The sequence below is a fragment of the Muntiacus reevesi genome, chromosome X, assembly GCF_963930625.1.
Source record: "Muntiacus reevesi chromosome X, mMunRee1.1, whole genome shotgun sequence".
NCBI lineage: Eukaryota > Metazoa > Chordata > Mammalia > Artiodactyla > Cervidae > Muntiacus > Muntiacus reevesi.
The window spans coordinates 92,392,002-92,412,523 of NC_089271.1; the positions used below are offsets into that span (position 1 = coordinate 92,392,002).

The 20,522-nt window shown below is 38.2% G+C and overlaps 1 protein-coding gene and 1 non-coding gene across 2 annotated transcripts in view; both read right to left on the reverse strand.

Annotated features, from left to right (window-relative positions):
- The window catches only part of IL1RAPL2 (interleukin 1 receptor accessory protein like 2), a 607,533-nt gene that overhangs the window by 44,619 nt on the left and 542,392 nt on the right, over positions 1-20,522 (reverse strand). The window contains exon 7 of the mRNA XM_065916802.1: positions 3,528-3,657. Coding sequence (XP_065772874.1) covers positions 3,528-3,657 — 130 coding nt within the window. The remainder of the gene's footprint in view (positions 1-3,527; positions 3,658-20,522) is intronic.
- Positions 19,203-19,274, reverse strand: TRNAC-ACA (transfer RNA cysteine (anticodon ACA)). The gene has a single exon. It is a non-coding gene; the product is annotated as a tRNA-Cys (tRNA).

Here is a 20,522-nt window from a genome sequence, read left to right on the forward strand (position 1 = left end):
TCCAAGAATAAAGGAAATATATATGCAAACAAAGATGCAAACATGTATGTCCAGAGCAGCTTTATCTGTAATAGACCTCAAACTGGAAACAACCCAAATGTCCATCAACAAGTGAATGAATAACCAAACTGTTTATATCCATAGAACAGAATACTACTGAACAATAAAAATAGTGAACTACTGATACATGTAACAAGACAGATAAATCTCACAATAGTCATTTTTAAGGAAATAACGCAGATAAAAAAAGAATACATACAACATGATTCTGTTTATATAAGACTATAAAATGCAAACTGATTGATAGTGACAGAAGGATGAGTGTTTTAAAAGAGGGGCACTACCAAGGGGTATATGTTCAATATCTTGATCATGGTGGTGGCTTCATAGGCAGATATATTTATCAATCAGTCCTGACAGATTATATACTCTAAACTGTGTGTTTATTGTATGTCAATTATGTGCCAATAAATCTGTTTATTTTTTAAAAAGTCCAACTAGTCATGTATGGGAGATGGGAAATAGTTATCTTAGGCTCATATAGCTACTACCCTTGATCATGAAACATAGCTCTGTGCTTTTTGGTAGTGGAAAATTTGCTACTTTGTACCATTCTACCTACTACTGGCTCTTTGAGGACAAGTTTCTTTCTCCGAAAAACGAAGAGTGACCGTTGAAGTCTTCTATAGGCAAATATATGAGAATAATTTTCAACATGTATCTTCTGGAATAACTTAAAATAAATTCATTTGCACTGATTTCATAAACCTTAAGTTAAAATTGTTTAATAAAGTGTTATTTATTAGGAACCTTGTTAGAACTGGACATGGAACAACAGACTGGTTCCAAATAGGAAAAGGAGTATGTCAAGGCTGTATATTGTCACCCTGCTTATTTAACTTCTATGCAGAGTACATCATGAGAAACGCTGGGCTGGAGGAAGCACAAGCTGGAGTCAAGATTGCTGGGAGAAATATCAAAAACCTCAGATATGCAGATGACACCACCCTTATGGCAGAAAGTGAAGAAGAACTAAAGAGACTCTTGATGAAATTGAAAGACGAGAGTGAAAAAGTTTACTTAAAGCTCAACATTCAGAAAACTGAGATCATGGCATCTGGTCTCATCACTTCATGGCAAATAGATGGGGAAACAGTGGAAACAGTGTCAGACTTTATTTTTCTGGGCTCCAAAATCACTGCAGATGGTGATTGCAGCCATGAAATTAAAAGACGCTTGCTTCTTGGAAGGAAAGTTATGACCAACCTAGATAGCATATTAAAAAGCAGAGACATTACTTTGCCAACAAAGGTCTGTCTAGTCAAGGCTATAGCTTTTCCAGTGGTCATGTATGGATGTGAGAGTTGGACTATAAAGAAGCCTGAGTGCCAAAGAATTGATTTGAACTGTGGTGTTGGAGAAGACTCTTGAGAGTCCCTTGGACTGCCAGGAGATCCAACCAGTCCATCCTAAAGGAGATCAGTCTTGGGCATTCATTGGAGGGACTGATGTTGAAGCCGAAACTCCAACACTTCGGCCACCTCATGTGAAGATTTGACTCATTGGAAAAGACCCTGATGCTGGGAAAGGTTGAGGGCAGGAGGAGAAGGGGATAACAGAGGATGAGATGGTTGGATGGCATCACTGACTCGATGGACGTGGGTTTGGGTGGACTCTGGGAGTTGTTGATGGACAGGGAGGCCTGGCGAGCATGGAGTCGCAAAGAGTCGGACACGATTGAGTGACTGAACTGAACTGATGTGTCAGTTAATGGTCATGTAGGCTATTTCCACCTATTCTTTATTATGAATAATGATACTGTGGCTATTTATATGGGCTTCCCTGGTGGCTGAAATGGTAAAGAATCTGGCTTCAATGCAGGAGACCTAGGTTCGATCCCTGGGTTGAGAAGATTCCCCGGAAAAGGGAATACTCACTTTATATACAAGTTTTTTGTGGATATATGTTTTGATTTCTGTTAGTTCTATCTAGGAGGAGATTGTTGATAACTGTTTGTTTAATCATTTGAGGAATTTCAGAAAGTGCACCATTTTACATTCCCACCAGCAGTGTACGAGGGTTCAAATTTCTTGGCATCTTTGCTGGCACCTGTTGTAATCTGACATTTTGATTATAACCATCTTTTGTGAGTAAGAAGTGTTATCATATGGTTTTGACTTACTTTTCCCTGGTGACTAATAGTGTCAGGTACATTTTCGTGTACTTTTTTCCCCCTATAAATATGCTCATATAGACAATATTTTTGCATAGATCCTCAGGGGATTAACAGACCCTCAAAGTTATGAAACCCTAAAGAGGTTATTGGGTAGACACATGAAGATAAACTGTCATGACAGTTATTATAAGTTAATAATATAAATGATAGTAAATAATATAATGCATATTTTTTGTTTTACACTGCTATATATTCAACAAGTAAAGTAAATAAAACACATTTTAATATTAGCTGCACTAAAATATTGATTTACTTTCCATTTCATAATTCTTAATAGGGGTGGAGCCCCAATTCCTATTGAAGTGAGCAAAGTATATTATATGTCACCATCTCTGAAATCAAAGGGTAGCCCCATAGACCGAGTGAGGTAGAAAAAATTACCTCTTACAAATTGTACAAATGTGATCATATACATAGGATTAGAAAACCAGTAGAATAGATGCCTATACACCAGGGAGTTATCTGTGTAAGAGGAGAGTGAAAAGAGGTTGAGGGATGTGTTAACCTGAAAGTCACTTTCAGGATGAGCAGTGGGTACTGGGAAAAAATAAACACTATTCAACAAGAGTCAACAGTTATTTTGATGAGTACTAGCTTATTACTCGGAGAAGGCAATGGCACTCCATTCCAGTACTCTTGCCTGGAAAATCCCATAGACGGAGGAGCCTGGTGGACTGCAGTCCATGGGGTCGCTACGAGTCGGACATGACTGAGCAACTTCACTTTCACTTTTAACTTTCATGCATTGGAGGAGGAAATGGCAACCCACTCCAGTGTTCTTGCCTGGAGAATCCCAGGGACGGGGGAGCCTGGGTGGGAGTCTATGGGGTCGTACAGAGTCGGACACAACTGAAGCGACTTAGCAGCAGTAGCAGCAGCTTATTACTGCCACCACAGCTTTGCACCTATGATATATGAAAGTTGTCTGTTCCCAGGGAATAAATGAGTATTTTCCCTGTGGTCTGAAGTCACCTATAAAGTTTCGATCTTTGCTGGGACTGGAGAAACAGTGGCTTAAGCTTTGAAACCTTAAAGGAATTTGCTTAGGCAGCTTTGAGGGAATCATTATACCTCATGGCATATTCTTAGAACCTGAGAAAACTTCCTTATACTGGAAGTGTATACATTTGCATTTCTTAAGGCAGGCAACCTCACTCTCTTCACTAGATCAGCTTTTAGAAAATGGAATGACTTGGAGTTGCAATTAAAATTCTAGGCAGAAGCTCTTCTAGGATGTTCCATTGCTTAACTAAAAAATAGCATGGGAAAGTAAGCAATTCAAGTTCTGTACCTTATTTCACCTTCTCTAATGTGACCTGCCAGTTCCTCAATAAACTTCTCCCCTTTCATCCAGTAGATCATTGGTCCGGACTCTCCACTGAACCCAAAGAATGCTTTGCAAGGGATGTTCAGAGGCTTACCTGAGAATGACAGAGAGAAAAAAAACATTAGTAAATGGCTCTGGTTATCACTGGGAGACAGAAAAGGACCATTTAACCTCCAAAGGAAAACTCAGAAGTGACCCATTTTCAACTCTTCTTCCAATCATCTTATCACTCACTCTAAATGAGAAAATTTTTACATGGTTACAAGGGCTTCTGGGAAATTTTAAAAGTCAATATATTATCAAAAAAGAGAAAGTAAAGAAAGTTACCAAGTTTTTAGAACTGCTGATTTTTACTGCTTCCCTGTTATGAACTAACATGAAAAAATCAAATAGAATCCTCTTTTATATTCCTTTTTTGAGAATATTAATAACTACTTACTTGGACTTGCCTTTGAAGTTAACATTAATCAAAGTATAAGTTAATTTTTGATTGAGAAACATAGACTATCCACTGTTACTAAGACTGAATAGGGAAATTTGTTAGTTCTGATTATTGCATATTCTAAGAAAAATTGGATACTACAAAGAATTTTATAATTACAGAAATATCTATAGAAAGTACATGGAGCAAAAACTCAGTCTAACCATATCTTCAATCTCTTTGTGTCACCTATAGTACTTAAATAATTCTAGGCAATACTGTAGCTTTTTACTATGCATCTTTGATTATAGCTAAAAATGTTTTAATTATAAATGTATCATCAACTGTATAAGCAATTATTTTTTGCTGGCATTGATTTTATTTTCTTACAAGGTAGTTAAGTAAGGGAAGAAAGGTATAGAGAGCACAATCTTGACATTCCTGACAAAGGAATCCCCCAACTCATAAATCATAATATATCATTCTCTCTATAACATGCAATTTTTGCCCTGGTTGGAACATTAGATGAAGCAATTTCAAGAATATTTTTCCTTGAAGAGTGCATGGTAAAGTTGTTCCCACAATCACTCTGAGCTATGGACAATTTCTCCTTTCTAAAATTGATCTAAAACTTCCATGTTCCAAGAACAATTACTTTCTAAAAACCTTTCTATTTAATCATGACTAGCAGATAGCTTGCTTTGAGGACCACTTACACCAAGAAACAGTTTTAATTGGAGTTAGTGTCTACACTGTGACAAAGAGGAAATTGAGAAAACCTCATAGATATATGGATGCTGGGTGATAGGCTGGGCTTAACCATAATAAGTGACTGTTACCAAATATTGGTCTTTTTATAATGCAAACTTCTCTCTCAGCAAAATGGCATGTCATGGACCTTTGGGATCATTCAATTATTGTCAAAAGCTTTTATATCAACAGTCTTTTATATTAATATATGTCTGAAACAAGATTATTAATTGTTGCTTTGAACATGTATTTTATGATACAAGCTTGTGTGAAAAATAAAAGACAGCCTTGTATAGCTAAGAGATTTGAATCCTTGTTTGGATCTATCATTAAAAAGTAGACTATATGGCCCTGGGTAGATTACCAAACTTTTTACAAACTGATTTCTCATATATGTAGTAAGAGTGGTAATAATACTTTGGAGGCTCAGATAAGATAATCTCTACAAAAATACTTGGTGAATTTGAAAGTCCCATCTACATTTATCATGGCTATGCTTTCCCTCCAAGGCTTGGTCTTTCAACAAGTAAAGTTTGAGACATAATTCTATGTGTCAAATCAGATAGATAAGTGTTTATTAATATTTGACCCTGTCAATCTCTTGTCCTCTTATTTATGAATTCTAAGGGGGAATATTCTTTTCTTATCAATAGTCTATAAATATCTCCTGGATTCTAGAGAAGGTGTGATTCATCTAAACAGGCCCTTTCTTCTCTAAATCTGAACATAGGGTCTTTTTTATGACTTACTGTTCTTCATTTCCATGAAATTGAAGGTATTACAGAATGTCAAGTAGATAGCAGCAAAAGATCCAGAGACTGATAAACATTATTATAAGGATCCTAGTTGCTAAAACTACCAGAATATACATTTATACAAATAAACTCTAGTTGTCATTCCTTTAGGCTATGTTGAAAGAATATATCAAATAAAATACCTTTTTTTGGTGGGTATCCACCTGCAATGCAGGAGATCCCAGTTCGAATCCTAGGTGGGAAGATCCCCTGGAGGACGGACAGGTTACCCACTCTAGTATTCTTCAGTGTCCCTGGTGGCTCAGACAGTAAAGAGTCTGCCTACAGTGTGGGAGATCTGGGTTCAATCCCTTGGTTTGGAAGATCCCCTGGAGGAGGGCATGACAACCCACTCCAGTATTCTTGCCTGGAGAATCCCCATGGACTGAGGAGTCTGGCAGGCTACAGTCCATGGACTTGCAAATAGTTGGACATGACTGAGCGACTAAATACAGCACACAGCACAGCATGTGGGTATTCAGACCTGGTTTGATTTTAATAGAAAAAGAAAATTATAGCAATGTGCAAAAAGGTGCCTCCTTGAAGAGGTCTGTCAAAAATGGCAGTATCAGCCATTTCTTTGATACTACACAGTGGGTACTGACTATTATAGTGATTTCTCCTGGAAATATTTTTACTCGCCCATCAGACAGGTTTTTGTTAAATAAATGCAAGAGACACATTTCAGCAGCCTAGATTCTTCAAATGCTGAACAAATATCCTGAAGCCTCTGTTAACAGCCAAAAGAGGAAAACAGTCCAATTATCATACACAGTACTCTGAGGAGAGTCTCAAAATGATCAGCTCTTGTGCCAGATAGTGAGAATCAATATGTGCCAGGTTGTGGGCACCTCTTCTCTCAAAAGGCCTGGGAGGGATCTCAGTGTTGATTGAGCAAATTACCTGAAACAGAGTCTCTCCAGGCTTTTCTAAAATTTGGCTTATGTGCATATGCAAACTCCTATCTACCATTTCCATTTGCTACTGTATTGTTTTGCCTCCAGATGTTTTCAAAATCATTCCTATGGTACTGTATTCCCTACTAATAGAGATGATCAACTCATATTTATATCTAAAGAGGATTTTACAGTAGGTTGAAGACTATCAACATAAAAGTAACTCTTTCTCAATGTTTTGTGCTATTCACAAGGTAATGGCTTTAGACATATCTCCCTTTTAGGTTCACTCTGTATTACTGGCAATTTCTCTATCAGTTTATTAAGTCTAGATTAATTAACAAAACATATGTTCATACAAAGACTTAGAGATGGATGAAAAATGGATGTTCATAACAGCTTTATTTGTGATAGCCAAAAGCTGGAAACAGTCCAAATGTTTGAAAGAATAGATGAAAGTATACTCTGGTACATCCATACAAAAAATATTTATCAAGTATGAAAAGGATGAACTACTGATAAAAACCACAACAAATGAGTTTCAAAATTTCAAAATAATTATACTAAGTTAAAGAGGTCAAAAAAAAGGGTACATGTTTTGTGATTCTATTTATGTAAAATTCTAGGAAGTTAAAATTAATCCATAGCTTCTTAGGAATTTGAACATCTGTATGTGATCCAACCACTCCATATAAACGCCTATGTCTATATAAAGTGTTGTACTCAAATACACATATCAGTGTTATTTTCCCCAAGTTAGGGAAATTTTCAGTCATTATTTATTCAAATAACTTGTGTGGTCTTTTCTCTCATTCTTCTGGGACTCCCTATGATGCAAAATGTTAGTCTGTTTGATGTTATCACATAAATGTCTTAAACGTATCTTCACTTTTTCCCAATTCTTTTTCTATTTGCTGCTTTGGTTGGATAAGCTCTACTGCCTTGTATTCAGGATCACTTATCCTTTCTTTGTTTCATCTAGTCTGCTATTGAACCTCTCTAGTGCCTTTTTTGGAGAAGGCAATGACACCCCAATCCAGTACTCTTGCCTGGAAAATCCTATGGAGGGAGGAACCTGGTAGGCTGCAGTACATGAGGTCGCTAAGAGTCGGACACGACTGACCGACTTCACTTTCACCTTTAACTTTCATGCATTGGAGAAGGAAATGGCAACCCCCTCCAGTGTTCTTGCCTGGAGAATCCCAGGGATGGGGTAGCCTGGTGGGCTGCTGTCTACGGGGTCGCACAGAGTCGGACAGGACTGAAGCGACTTAGCAGCAGCAGTAGCAGTGTCTTTTTCACTTCAGTTAGTATATTCTTCAGCTCTGTGACTTCTGTTTGGTACTTCCTTACATTCTTTATCTCTTTGTTAAAGTTCTCATCTTGCACTTATCAATTCTTCTTCCAAATTTGGTGAGTATTTTTATGACCATTACTTTGAACTCTTTATCAGGTAAATTACTTATCTCCATTTTATTAAGGTTTTTTTTCCTGAGATTTTATTTTGTTTTATTGCTTGAAACATATTCTTCTGTTTATTTTCCTTCACACTTTGTGTTGATTTCTATGCTTTAGATAGGACAACCACTGCTTCCAGTCTTGAAGTGGTGGCCTCATGTAGGATATGAACCTTGTTGTTCATCTTGCCCTCATTTTTTTTTGTCTCTCAAATCTTTTACTTGTCCAAGCAGTCTATTATATATATATTTTTTATTTTTTGCTTTCTTTTTTCTCCCAATTATTTTTATTAGTTGGAGGCTAATTACTTTACAATATTGTAGTGGTTTTTGCCATACATTGACATAAATCAAGAGTCTATTATATTTTTAATTGTTGTTCAGTCACTCAGTCGCTCAGTCATATCCAACTCTGCCACCCCTTGGACTGCAGCACGCCAGGCTTCAGTATCCTTCACCAACTATCGGACTTTGCTCAAACTTATGTCCACTGAGTGGGTGATACCATCCAACTATCTCATCCTCTGTCATCCCCTTCTCCTCCTGTCTTTAATCTTTCCCAGAATCAGAGTCTTTTCCAATGAGTCGGCTCTTCATATCAGGTGCACAAAGTATTGGAGCTTCAGCATCAGTCCTTCTGATGAATATTCAGGGTTGATTTCCTTTAGGATTGACTGGTTCGATCTCCTTGCAGTCCAAGGGTCTCTCAAGAGTCTTCTCCAACATCATAGTTTGAAAGCATCAATTCTTCAATGCTCAGCCTTATTTATGGTTCACCTCCTACATCAGTACATGACTGCTGGAAAAACCATAGCTTTGACTATGTCAAACCATAGCTTTGACCTTTGTTGGCAAAGTGATGTCTCTGGTTTATTAATATGCTATCTAGGTTTGTCATAGCTTTTCTTCCAAGGAGCAAGTGTCTTTTAATTTCATGGCTGCAGTCATTGTCCGCAGTGATTTTGTAGACCAAGAAAATAAAGTCTGTCATGCTTTTCATTGTTTCCTCATCTATTTGCCATGAAGTGTTGGGACCAGATGCCATGATCTTAGTTTTTTGAATGTTGAGTTTTAAGCCAGGTTTTTCACTCTCCTCTTTCACCTTCATCATTTTTAATAGCTCGTATTAATTTTGGATGTGCCAAATTTTTCAGTGTCCCAAAGGGGAAGACCATAGTTAGCATTCAGGCTGATTGGAACTCAGACTCTCAAGTAGCAGCTTTTAAAGTACGAGTATGTAACAGTCCTGTGGATCCACAAGTGTAATTCCTGCTAGCCACCAGAGTCAGGCAATCTGGTGGTATCCACTGGGGAAACCTGGGGTTCCAGATGAATCTATAAGCTCCTTACTGGGAGACACGAGTGAGCTGGACTGAGCCAGAGGGAGAGCACATAGATGATGTTCCCTAGCCTGCATTCCCTGGGAATACCTCCAGAGCCTTTAGGTGCGAGCCAAACCTGAAGCTGAAGCCCCAGGCATAGCAAGTATGCCTCTTTCACTGAAAGATGGGATGTGTTCCAGTCTGTTGTCTGTGCAATGCTCTGGGGGTGGTAGTCTGTCAATAATCCCCTCTTCAATTGTTATAGTCCCATGGGATTCAGGGTTGCAAGTTCTCGAACTCCCAGAATCGGATGATCAAGGGGCATTTCCTGGCAACAGCTGCAGAAACCAAAGCAGCAGATATAAAATCTGAGAAACCAGATACAATAAACAATTCCCATCTGAAAAATACTGGTGCTCCGGGGTGTTAAAGAGGGAGAGGGCAAAGACAGAGCCAGTCCTCTGAGATCTCTGGAAAGGTTTGTAGTCAGCCTTTGCATGCTTAGTCACTCAGTCATGTCTGACTCTTTGTGATCCTATGGACTACAGCCCACCAGGCTTCTCTGTCCATGAGGATTCTCCAGGCAAGAATACCAGAGTTGCCATGTCCCATGCCAACATGGGTTGCCATGCCCTCCTCCAGGGGATCTTTCCAATCCAGGAATCGAACCAGGGTCTCCTGCTTTGCAGGTAGATTCTTTACCAGCTAATCTACCTTTAGGTGTGTTCAGTTAGAAGGCTTCTCCTCAGACTGCAGCCATGATGGTAAACTAACAGGCCTCTTTCATTGTAAGATTGAACTCCCGGGTCTATTGTGTCTTCTTGTGCCCTGAGAGTGGTAGCTGTTTAAGAGCTCTTTCTCTACTGGTTACAGTCCTTTGGGATGTTCAAGTGTAAGCCCCACTGACCCCCAGAGCCAGGTGATATAGAAGTATCCACTGGAAGCAGCTTCCAAAAGCAAGTTACCAGATGTAAAAACTGGGGTACCAGACACACGTGAAAACTCCCCTCTTGGAGACACTGGTATTCTGGAGCAGGGAGAGGGAAAGTGCAAAGATGTCACCCACCGAAAAAAGGAAAAAAAAAAAAGATAGTGCCTTTCAGCTTTAGCAGGGAAGGAGAGTGTAAGCATGGCACCCTACTGCCTCTGTCCCTAGAACACTGGTGCTTTAAGATTAACAAATAAATCTCACATAAAGGCTGGATGCTTTTCAAAAGCTGCATCTCTGCTAGGCCCTGGAGTGAGTAAGTCTGCATATGAGTGCTTTAAGAGCTGCTTCTCAGTTCGTTACAGCCTTTTGGGTCTTGGGACATAAGCCCTGTTGGTTTTCAAAGTCAGATGTTATGGGGATTCATCTCTTAGGTGTAGGTCTTAAGACCTTAAGTTGTGGTGACTGATGTGGGGCATGAATCCGTCACTCTTTGGGAAGAAGCTGCAGGTTGGTGAGCTCTCTTCCCTACTGTGAGTTGTCACCCTTGGACCAGAATTTATGGTGAGTTTATCTCAGCCTCTCCTGCCTGCCTTTTTCTCATTTGTGAAGCATAAAGGAGTTCCTTAGTTAGCTTTCACAACTTTTTCAGAGAAAACTATTCCATATGTAGCTGTAGATTCAATGTGTCTGTGAGAGGAGATGAATTTAGGATCTTTCTACATTATTATCTCAAACTACCTCCCTGTAACAGCTTTAACTGTAAAAGCCCAAAACAACTCAAATTTCAATCTACATGTGGATGGCTACTGATACATCCTACAATGTGAATAAAATTCAAAATCATTAGGCTGAGTGAAAGAAGCCAGATACAAAAGACTATATACTGTATGATTCCATTTATATTAAATTTTCAGAGAACACATGACTATAAAAACCAAAGCACATCAGTGATTACTTATGGCTGGGGTCAGGGACTGACTGAAAACCCAAAGGAAGAAACTCTTAGGAAACGATGGCAGTGTTTTAAAGTTGCAGTGTGATGATGGCCACACAAATGTATAAGTTTACTAAGAGCCAATGAGTGATACATGGGTGAATTGTATGATATGTAAAATTCAGGTAAATAAAGCCATTAAAAGTTTAAAAACCCCATGTTCTCAGGAAGTTTATATCTGAGAGTAGAAAGAGGAAGAGGTGAAGGACAATACACAGTATTAAATAAATTAAATATAATGTAAGCCATATACATGTTCTAAGAGATCTCAATCTTTGTGTTTTCAAAGCTAAAGTCAGCACCCTAATCACTGAATTGTCTATGCTAGAGTCTTCTGCTAGCCCAAAGAGATTCTGTTTTGCATTTCAAATCCATATAATTGCTCTGGGACAACTTTAAAAGAACCAGAGGCTGAATTATCTAATGTGAGAGAATTTTAGGTAAGAGTGGAATGATAATATCTATTTAATTTTGGCCACACATCTTAATCTCCCCCTGTTCCTAGACTTTCTAAGAATTTCTCAAGGTCAAAAATTTGATTTTCAAGTTCTTTGTTGAGATCTGCCCTTCCCCCCATCCTGTGATGGACTATGGATTTTATAAAGGCCACAGATAACCAGCAAGGCTCTACTATTTCCACACAGTTGTTCTTCATTCTTTGTTTTTCTCTTTAAACAATTTTCAACAAACTTCTTTTACTGTCTCTTTTAAATTGCCCTATTATCTCTATTTCTTGGGATGCAATATTTTCTATCTGTGCCAGTGGAAACACACGTATGGCAGTTAATTTTCTTGTGAGGTTTGTAATTTTGTTACTGTATTTGTATCTACAGTAAGGATTGTTTTCTTTGGGAGCCCTGGGTGGTGAGGGTTGTGGAGGCATTCCCTCAGAGTGGTTCCAAGTTTGCCTCTGCCAAGTCCTTACAAGTTTCACTGGTTTGGAAACAGTGTTTTCTGTTAATTTCTTAGCTTGGGGGTTTCCACCACATGTGGGTTGTGTGAATTTAAAGTCCACATCTATGTTTGGTACAAGTTTAGAGTTCTGATTTCTCTGGAGTGTCTCTTCATTCATGGCCATGACCCTGGACAGAATGTAAATTTCCTGGCCACTTTCCTAGACCAAAGTGCAGAGTTTTCTAGTTCTTGTTTCAGGAACTAGAGTTTCAGACTTCATAGATCCTTCAAGCTTCAAGACTTTTGCTGGGATCTCAGTTCTAACTTCACACTTCACACAGATCTATGGTTTTATGGTCTGACCCTGAGCTCAAGCCCTTAAACTTTTAAGGTGCTTATCTGATCCTGATATCCTTAGGTGGTATTTAGCTTTAGTTTGTGCTCCCTTCTCTGGGTTTGAGTTCCCTTTTCGTTCCTAAAGCTTAGGAATTTCCCCTACTTGCTATCATGCTGAGCTAAGCATGTACAATCTTTGTTTTATTTTGACCAGCATTTCTCTGCGTTTAGAACCAGAGATGGTTCTTTACCACATCAGTCTATCCTATTAACTAGTTGTGTAAAGTTCCACCACCAAAACCTGCAAGCAACATATCTTAAGCCTGAATGATCAAATTAATTTTACTTTCATCCAAGGAGTTAAAGCTAAAATTTCTATTCCTGTTACTGCTAACATAAATGAAAGTTCTCCTTTCTTCCCTGGGCTCACACTTAGATTTGACCTTTACAAGATGAGATGAAAGGAGGAGTGGATATTTGTGATGCCATTGTAAAAGCTACTCACCTTCCTGCTGTGCTTTATGTACTTAAGCTTGTAGCTTCAACTTTCAAGAGCTTTATTCTTTCAGAAGAGTGTGTAATTAGGGCACACACCTTTTACTTATTTGCACATGAGGTGCTGAGTGTCCTGATCACATGCTCCAGTCACATGCTTGTAACATTAACACTGATTAATGTTAAGACACACAAAACATAGGGGTATGTGTCTCATTTTTGTGAGACACATTTTAAGAAGTTTGTTCTAAAATACATTGAAGTTTGTAAATTATTTCCTCAACAACTTATAGCAGAGCTGAGGTTATCATTATATTAATGTCACACTTCTATGAATTCAAATATGCCTTCTCTTAAGTGAAAGAGAAAAAATGGAGTCATAACTTTACGGGGAATCCCCATTAAGAGTGCCTGATTTTGAATGTCATCTGTCCAGTGTGTTAAAAAGGGAGAAAGTTGAGAACCACCAATCTAGGGATGTGATTTTCTTGAGTTGAAGAAAAACATATTCTTCCACTTTGAAAAATTACACACACATACACACACACACAAAACAGCTCAGGTGTGGTTGAATCACAAGATAGTTCTTCATTGCTCACATTGGCCTTTCCTATCAATCATCTAATATGCTAAGTAACCATTTGTAGCCCAAACTATATTGACAAAAGCTCCAGGGTTCTTGATTTCACTGTGATTGCAGTCTCAAAGTGAATGGGTAAGACAGAAATAAACTGAATTTCCTGAGGTAAAATAATGTCCAACTTCAATAATGAAAAAATAATCCATGTCTTCTAATATGCTAATACAATGTTCAATCTATTATAGCAAATGTTGCCTTCCCATTTCTATATATCTGGAAAAGAACGGAGTCTTGGCATTCCAGAGTGGTTTTGTGCGGCTATTCCCCCACATCTTTCTACAGAAGGACCCTCTTGCCATCATTTTCTTAATGAGTTGATACAACCACTGGAATGAATTATAAATTATAGTTGAGAGCAAGCTATTATGAAGTTAAAGGCAGGAAAAAAATGTATTTCTTCCAGTAAGATTCAATAGGAGATGAAAAGTTGATGAGATAGAGGAGATAGTTGTCCCAGCTGGTGGAAACTGAAGAGATTAAGATTTTGTGAGAAAAGAAAGGGAATACCAAAGCTAATTGACAGTTGACTGGGGAAGGCAAAAGACTGGGAGAAAATCCTCGAGTACCCTTATATTAATTATTTGGAAATGGTGGAAAATGTGTGTACATGAGAGAGAGAGAAGCTTACTACTCTTTCTTGTTTTACAATGCATTTAAAGGTAACGTTTTAGAGGTGATGCCCACAGCTATTTGTCTATACTAAAGACAAAGAGCATAGCAGCAGGACTCAAAGATGAGACTGTTTTCATGAATAAAAGTATAAGCAATGAGGTTGCTTTGGTCTATAATTGGCTCTTAGGGATAAGTGACACAAAGTCCAGTGGAAAAGGAAATGTTTAGAGTTACAGGATTTACCAAGCCGTCTCATCAGGCAGCCTCAATCCCAATAGAAGTTTCTTTTACTGAATTTCATCAAGGGTGAATAAACATAACTCCCTTTGTGACTATGTAGCATGTCCATAAACCTTACTTACTTTACTTCTTTCATCCCCTTAGAACAGGGCTTGGTTGGCTCAGGGTCTGAAGATACTTTTCTCATTCATGTTTCTGATTCAAGGGCACAAGGTGTAGGTAAAGTAGAAACACAGCATGGGAAGAGTATTGGGGTCAGGACACTGAAGTTATAAGCCTGGTCTTCTCACTAAGTTTCTGTGATTTTTTTTATAAGTTCATTCTTCCAATAGCCTCCATTTCTTCTTCTAAAAAATGATAATCAGCTAAGAGAATTTCCAAGGACCTTTTCAGATCTGACATTCTTATATTTCAAGAAACTGGCCTACAATGGTGAGTGTTAGGATTTTTCAGGTGGGAAGAATTTCTCACATTGGAGTGCAAGCTCTGAAGTAGCAGTTCTTTCGGAAGAAGATGAGAGTCCCTCTGCCCTGGGTAAACTTTGGCTTTAGCTCCAAGGTCTCTTAGTCCTGGTATTTCATGTCTGAGTCTGCCTGCCTTCTGTGCCTGGAGCCCTAGTTCCTGTGTATCTCCCCAACCTCTGACTGTTTATTGCAGAATGAGTTTCCTGCCTATGAATACTACCTTGCCTTGAACCCTAGTTCCTCTCTGTCCCACTGGCCCCTAGTTGCTTATGTTGGCTCTGCTGATCTTGGCTTATGGCTCTGCTTTCCTTGACCCAGTGCTTTCCATATCTCGGCTTGACAAAGGGATTTTTAAAAAGTCCCCTATGGGAAAAGACAAAGACCTTGGGTATTAACTCACTCCACTAGCAAGTCCAATTCGTACTCAGCAAATTGAGATGTGGAGAGAATTAAAGTAAGCAAATACTCTGTGTGCGTGTATGCAAGTGTATATATAGTTGCAAAAGAATTCATTTGGATTGAATTAATAGTTCAAAATTAAATGCACATGATTCTTGGTAATTTGTTAGGTGGAAGAATAAACAGACAACTTTTAATACTTTAATATTAAATGACTTCATTTTAAAAAAATTCCCTTATTGATCTAGAAATGTAGATTTGTAGAGTAGCCAACCTGTGTAATCAATTTAAAATGATTTAAATCCATGTGAGATTCATATTTAAAGCTCTTTTCATTTGTTTCAAAGTTGTTTACTTGGTTTAAAACTATATGGAATTAAATATTAAGTTTTATAATGTTATGTCTATTCTAGGAACCAGGCAAGAGAATAGTAAAAATAAAACACAGAGTAACCATTACTTTCTCTAAAGGGAGTCACCTTTGTCATTTGAGAACATCTGACTGGAAGCAAATCTTTTTCACTTTCTCCCCTTCTGTTTCATCAATAGTACTTCTGAATCCCTTACTGATAAGATCACAACTTCTGGTACTAGGGCTTAATGGCTAGTCAAATTCTGCTCTACCAGTTCAGAGGAGAAATCCGTCAATACAACCATAGTAATTCTTACTGTGTGTCTTAAGACTGATCCAGGTATTACGTGTGACTGAGGAAAATGCTGATCTGTTTTCTGGGCATAATAGTGTGATTTAAAATGTGGTTGTGCAAAGTTTTAAAAAGTCTTCAACAAAAGAAAAATAAAATGTGGTTCTAGTTTTAACATAGGTGGCATTCACTTTGATAAAACTTGCTGGCTGTTTATGGGCTGTGACTCCAGAATTGATGTTAAAAATAATCCCACAAGGATCCTTTAATACTTCAGAAAATGGAAATATCAAAGTTTAATGCCAGTTGTGAAAATTAAACCTGAAGATATCCACAGATTTCTGATCAGATTCCTGTCACAGTATTGATTTTTTGAGGTCCCACAAAGGTTCTTTTGGACTATTGATTTCCTTTGACAACAAATTCCCCTAGTCTTGCCATTCATTATATTCTGTTTTGCTGCCTACTTGATTGACATGCCTCTAAGTTCCTCTTTCCTCTTTTGCCTATTTAAAGCCTCACCCTTCAAGGTCTAGCTCAAGTGTAATCTATACCATGAAACCAGCCCTGACTACTCTAAGTGCACACTGACTTATCTCTTTTTCTCTAATCTATTTTCATATGTTCATAGGGAGTTAAACATGTAGCTGTGTTCCACTTCACAAATTATTACAACAAAAATAAACCAAGTGACTAAGATGTTCTAAATTAATCCCCAAAGACAGTGAGTAAGGTACTAATATTCTCAGTTTACAAAAGAGCAAACAGAGCAGAGAGAAGTTAAACATCTTGTCCAAAGCCCCAGATATTGTGAGAAAGATGTAAAACCAGATAGTTTAGCTCCACAGCCAAAGATACTAACTGCTCATCCATACTGCCTTTACCTAGAAGTTTGTATCATTTTCCAATTAAATGTTATAGTATTTAAAAGTGGAAATCAAATCTTATATTTTACTTTCATTTCCATAGAGAGATCAGCATAGTGCAAGTCATACAGTTGTGCCCAACTGTACTTGCTTGATTCTCAATATCTTAGCTCATCTCAACTTTTTTCTTATTTTTAAGTTTTTCTTTTATGGCATTAAATATATCCTTGTAAGCCATCAAAAATCCATTTTGGAATAATAATCAAATGTCCTGCAGTTCAAGTTTTTCCTTTCTTTCCCCAATTCTCTTAAAGTGGGAGAAGGGAACAATGGAAAGGGAAGAGGAACACACATAATCCATCCTTGTCCCATCAAGGCACAATCAACAACAAAATGAGAGGAAACTTCAACGATTATATGCCTGTGAAAATTAGCCAATGTGCTGTGTCAGGTAATACCAGTAAAAGAGGACAACCATCACATTTTGCTTTGGATTTTATCTTGAATTGTTTTGTGTTTGAATCTTTCTCTGCCCATATCCATATATTTCAGAAGGGAAAAGAGAATTGGCTCAATGAATCCAGAAAGGGAGAACAGAACAATTATATCCCATTCATTTAATAAATTCAAATAAATTTTCTATTCTTTAGACAGAGGATACATGAACAACAGAAAATAAACACTTGTGAAGCTAATTATTACAGTTAACAATACCATAATACACAAGAAGTCATCTCCTATTTATGCCTTTGCTGAAAGGTATGATGATTAAATGAGACAATAAGAATAACATGAATGAAATTCTGAGTCAGTGAAGTATATTTTGAGGATTTCATGAATCTGCCAATGATTTATCCCCATTCCTTAAGCCATATAATTCCCAGTTCTGGGTCCTCACCTTGTTTCTCTTGCAACAACAGTGAGCCAACCACCCTGCAAGAGATGGATTCCCCATTCCATCCCTAGTGGTATCCTACACTGCTCCTAGCCACTCAGACTTAGTAGCTTAAATAACTCTGCCACTGTTAATTTCCACTACAAACAAACTCTGTGTACCTTCCAAAGTGAAACAATTGACTATTTTTTTTTTTTTTAATAAAATGCTGCTGCTGCTAAGTCGCTTCAGTCGTGTCCGACTATGTGCAACTCCATAGACGGCAGCCCACCAGGCTCCTCCATCCCTGGGATTCTCCAGGCAAGAATATTGGAGTGGGTTGCCATTTCTTTCCCCAATGCATGCATGCATGCTAAGTCGCTTCATCTACTAAGTCACATATCTCTGTGTGACCCTATGGACAGCAGCCCACCAGGCTCCTCTGTCCACAGGATTAAATAATCCATGATAATTTGCTAATGTGGGGTAATGCTAAAGAAGAGAGTTCCCCATACTCTTCTACATAATGTGCATTTTTTTCCTTTGAAAATTAATGCACATCTTCAGTAAATTTCCTCAAAGAATAGGCCAATACAACATTTGCTTAACATAGAAGAGCTTTCTAAAATTCCTCTCTTCTCATATTGACTCAAAGTCTTCAAACGAACTACTCATAATCTTTTCCTCCTGTAAAATTCTTTCCCAAATACACAGGGAACTTTCCTGTCTCCTCAATCATCCCCACTCTTTCTGCCCTCTGGATCTAGCTCTATCTTCTTTCCATTTCTTTTCCCTGCCCTTTCCTTTATAAAGGCTCTATAAACCTGTAATTTTTTTAGTATAACATAATAGAGGCTTGTAAAATTCGGTAGTGCACAAAGTTAAAAAAAATATCAAAGTTCCCTATTCTCTCAGTACTGTCATACACTGCAACATCCCAATTACCCTGTTAATTGCTTTATAAGTATCTTGTAAGTAGGCTTCTAGAAACAATGATCTCCTTAGATTTTGAATTTTCATATCTTCTATGGTTTCTTGCACAAGTATGCCACTTCGTTTCAACAAACATAACAAGTGCCTACTACAGGCAAGATCTTTTCCCTTGAAGTTGAGAGGATATAAAATTAAATAATATATGGTCAGTCTCTGCCTTCAAATATCTAAGAACTCTTTATCAAAGATAGTTTCATGGCATTCTTAGGTTGGTAGATTTCTTCTCACCTGTTTCTGTTCAATATTCTGAACTATTCACATGCTTGCTAGATTAGGGTCATGTTTTATGCCATCCCCATATTTCCCACAATGTGAATATTATACAAGCAGTAGGCCAGGAGTGACCTAGTTGGGAAAAAAATCTCAAAGCCAATTGTTTCTGTCATAGCCTCTTTTCTATTTGACTGGAGCCAACAGGGATATCTCAATATCATTGCACCCTGGCCCATTCTCTACCCCCTCTTTCACTTATTCCTTGTAGCCAGTGAAAGTGAAGTCTCTCAGTCGTGTCTGACTTTTTGCGACCCCATGGACTGTAGCCTACCAGGCTTATCCATCCATGGGATTTTCCAGGCAAGAATACTGGAGTGGGTTGCCATTTCCTTCTCCAGGGGATCTTCCCAACCCAGGGATTGAACCTGGGTCTCCCGCATTGTAGGCAGACACTTTACCATCTGAGCCACCAGGGAAGTCCCCTTGTAGTCAAGACCTGGTTGAAAACAACTAGCTCTCAAGTTAAGCAGATACTCAAAGATAATTTTCCTTAACCATCCAACATAGAATATGATCTTTCTTTCCCAGTGCACTTGGGCAGGAAACTGGTTAATGTGAATTATACCTTATGCACATGGACTGCTCCTCTGCCATACCAACATCCATGGCCATCTGATGAAAGGAGCAGCCTATCTATTTGCAAAAAGTCTTGTCAGTTTTGACTGAGGAATGGTGTCCAATTTGCCAGCTAGAAGTAGGGTAGGAAAAGACCAAGATCACCTGGCTAGTAAATGGCTTTGTGTGTGCAATGCTCAGTTGTGTCCAACTCTTTGCAACCCCATGGACTGTAGTCCTCCAGGTTCCTCTGTCCATGGAGTATTTTAGGCAAGAATACTGGAGTGGGTTGTCATTTCCTACTCCAGGGGATCTTCCTGACCCAGAGATTGAACTCACATCTCTTGAGTCTACTGCATTGGGAAGTGAGTTCTTTACCATTAATGCCACCAAGGTAGCCTGTAAACAGAGGAAACAGGGATACATCTTGTAGAAGAAATACTCAAGCTGAAATTGTCACATAGTCTCTGCAACTAGGAGTACAGATGGTGATGTAAAAGATCCAAAATCTTATCATCTCTATTCCTTGTATTTATCATCACAACCACTCAGTGAGTATCTAGATTTTCTGCATATGATTTTCCCCAGAGGACAGACATTGAGCTCCTTGAGGATAGAGAACTGGATCTCTTTTTCCCCATCCTCTTTAGTAGCTTGCATAGTACTAGGCACACAAGAAGGTTTGAATTGCTTTTCTGACTAAAATACCCCTGGTTGAAGGATAGAGGAGATTACATACAGAAAAGAAAGGTGTGCTTGTTTTAATTAAATTCATTGTTTTAGTTTTCTCTTTCAACAGATTGTGCACTGGACCATGTTTTCATTTTCATTATTATCACTTTTTCAGTATCAGAAGTAACTACAACATCTAGGTTTTCCTCTAGTAGTCTATTCCCAGTTGCACTTCCTTTTGTTTCCGTATCCTTAATATCTATCCTAAACCTTTCTTTTCTTATCTACAAATGACAAGTTTTAGCAGTCCCAAGTTCGGTGAATAATGTCCTTTCTGTGTTTATATTGTTACCTTGAATATACATTCAAGAACGGCATCTTGTACTTAGCAGCTTCTTTCTCTTCATGAGTCTTTCCTTAGAACATTCTTGCTTTCT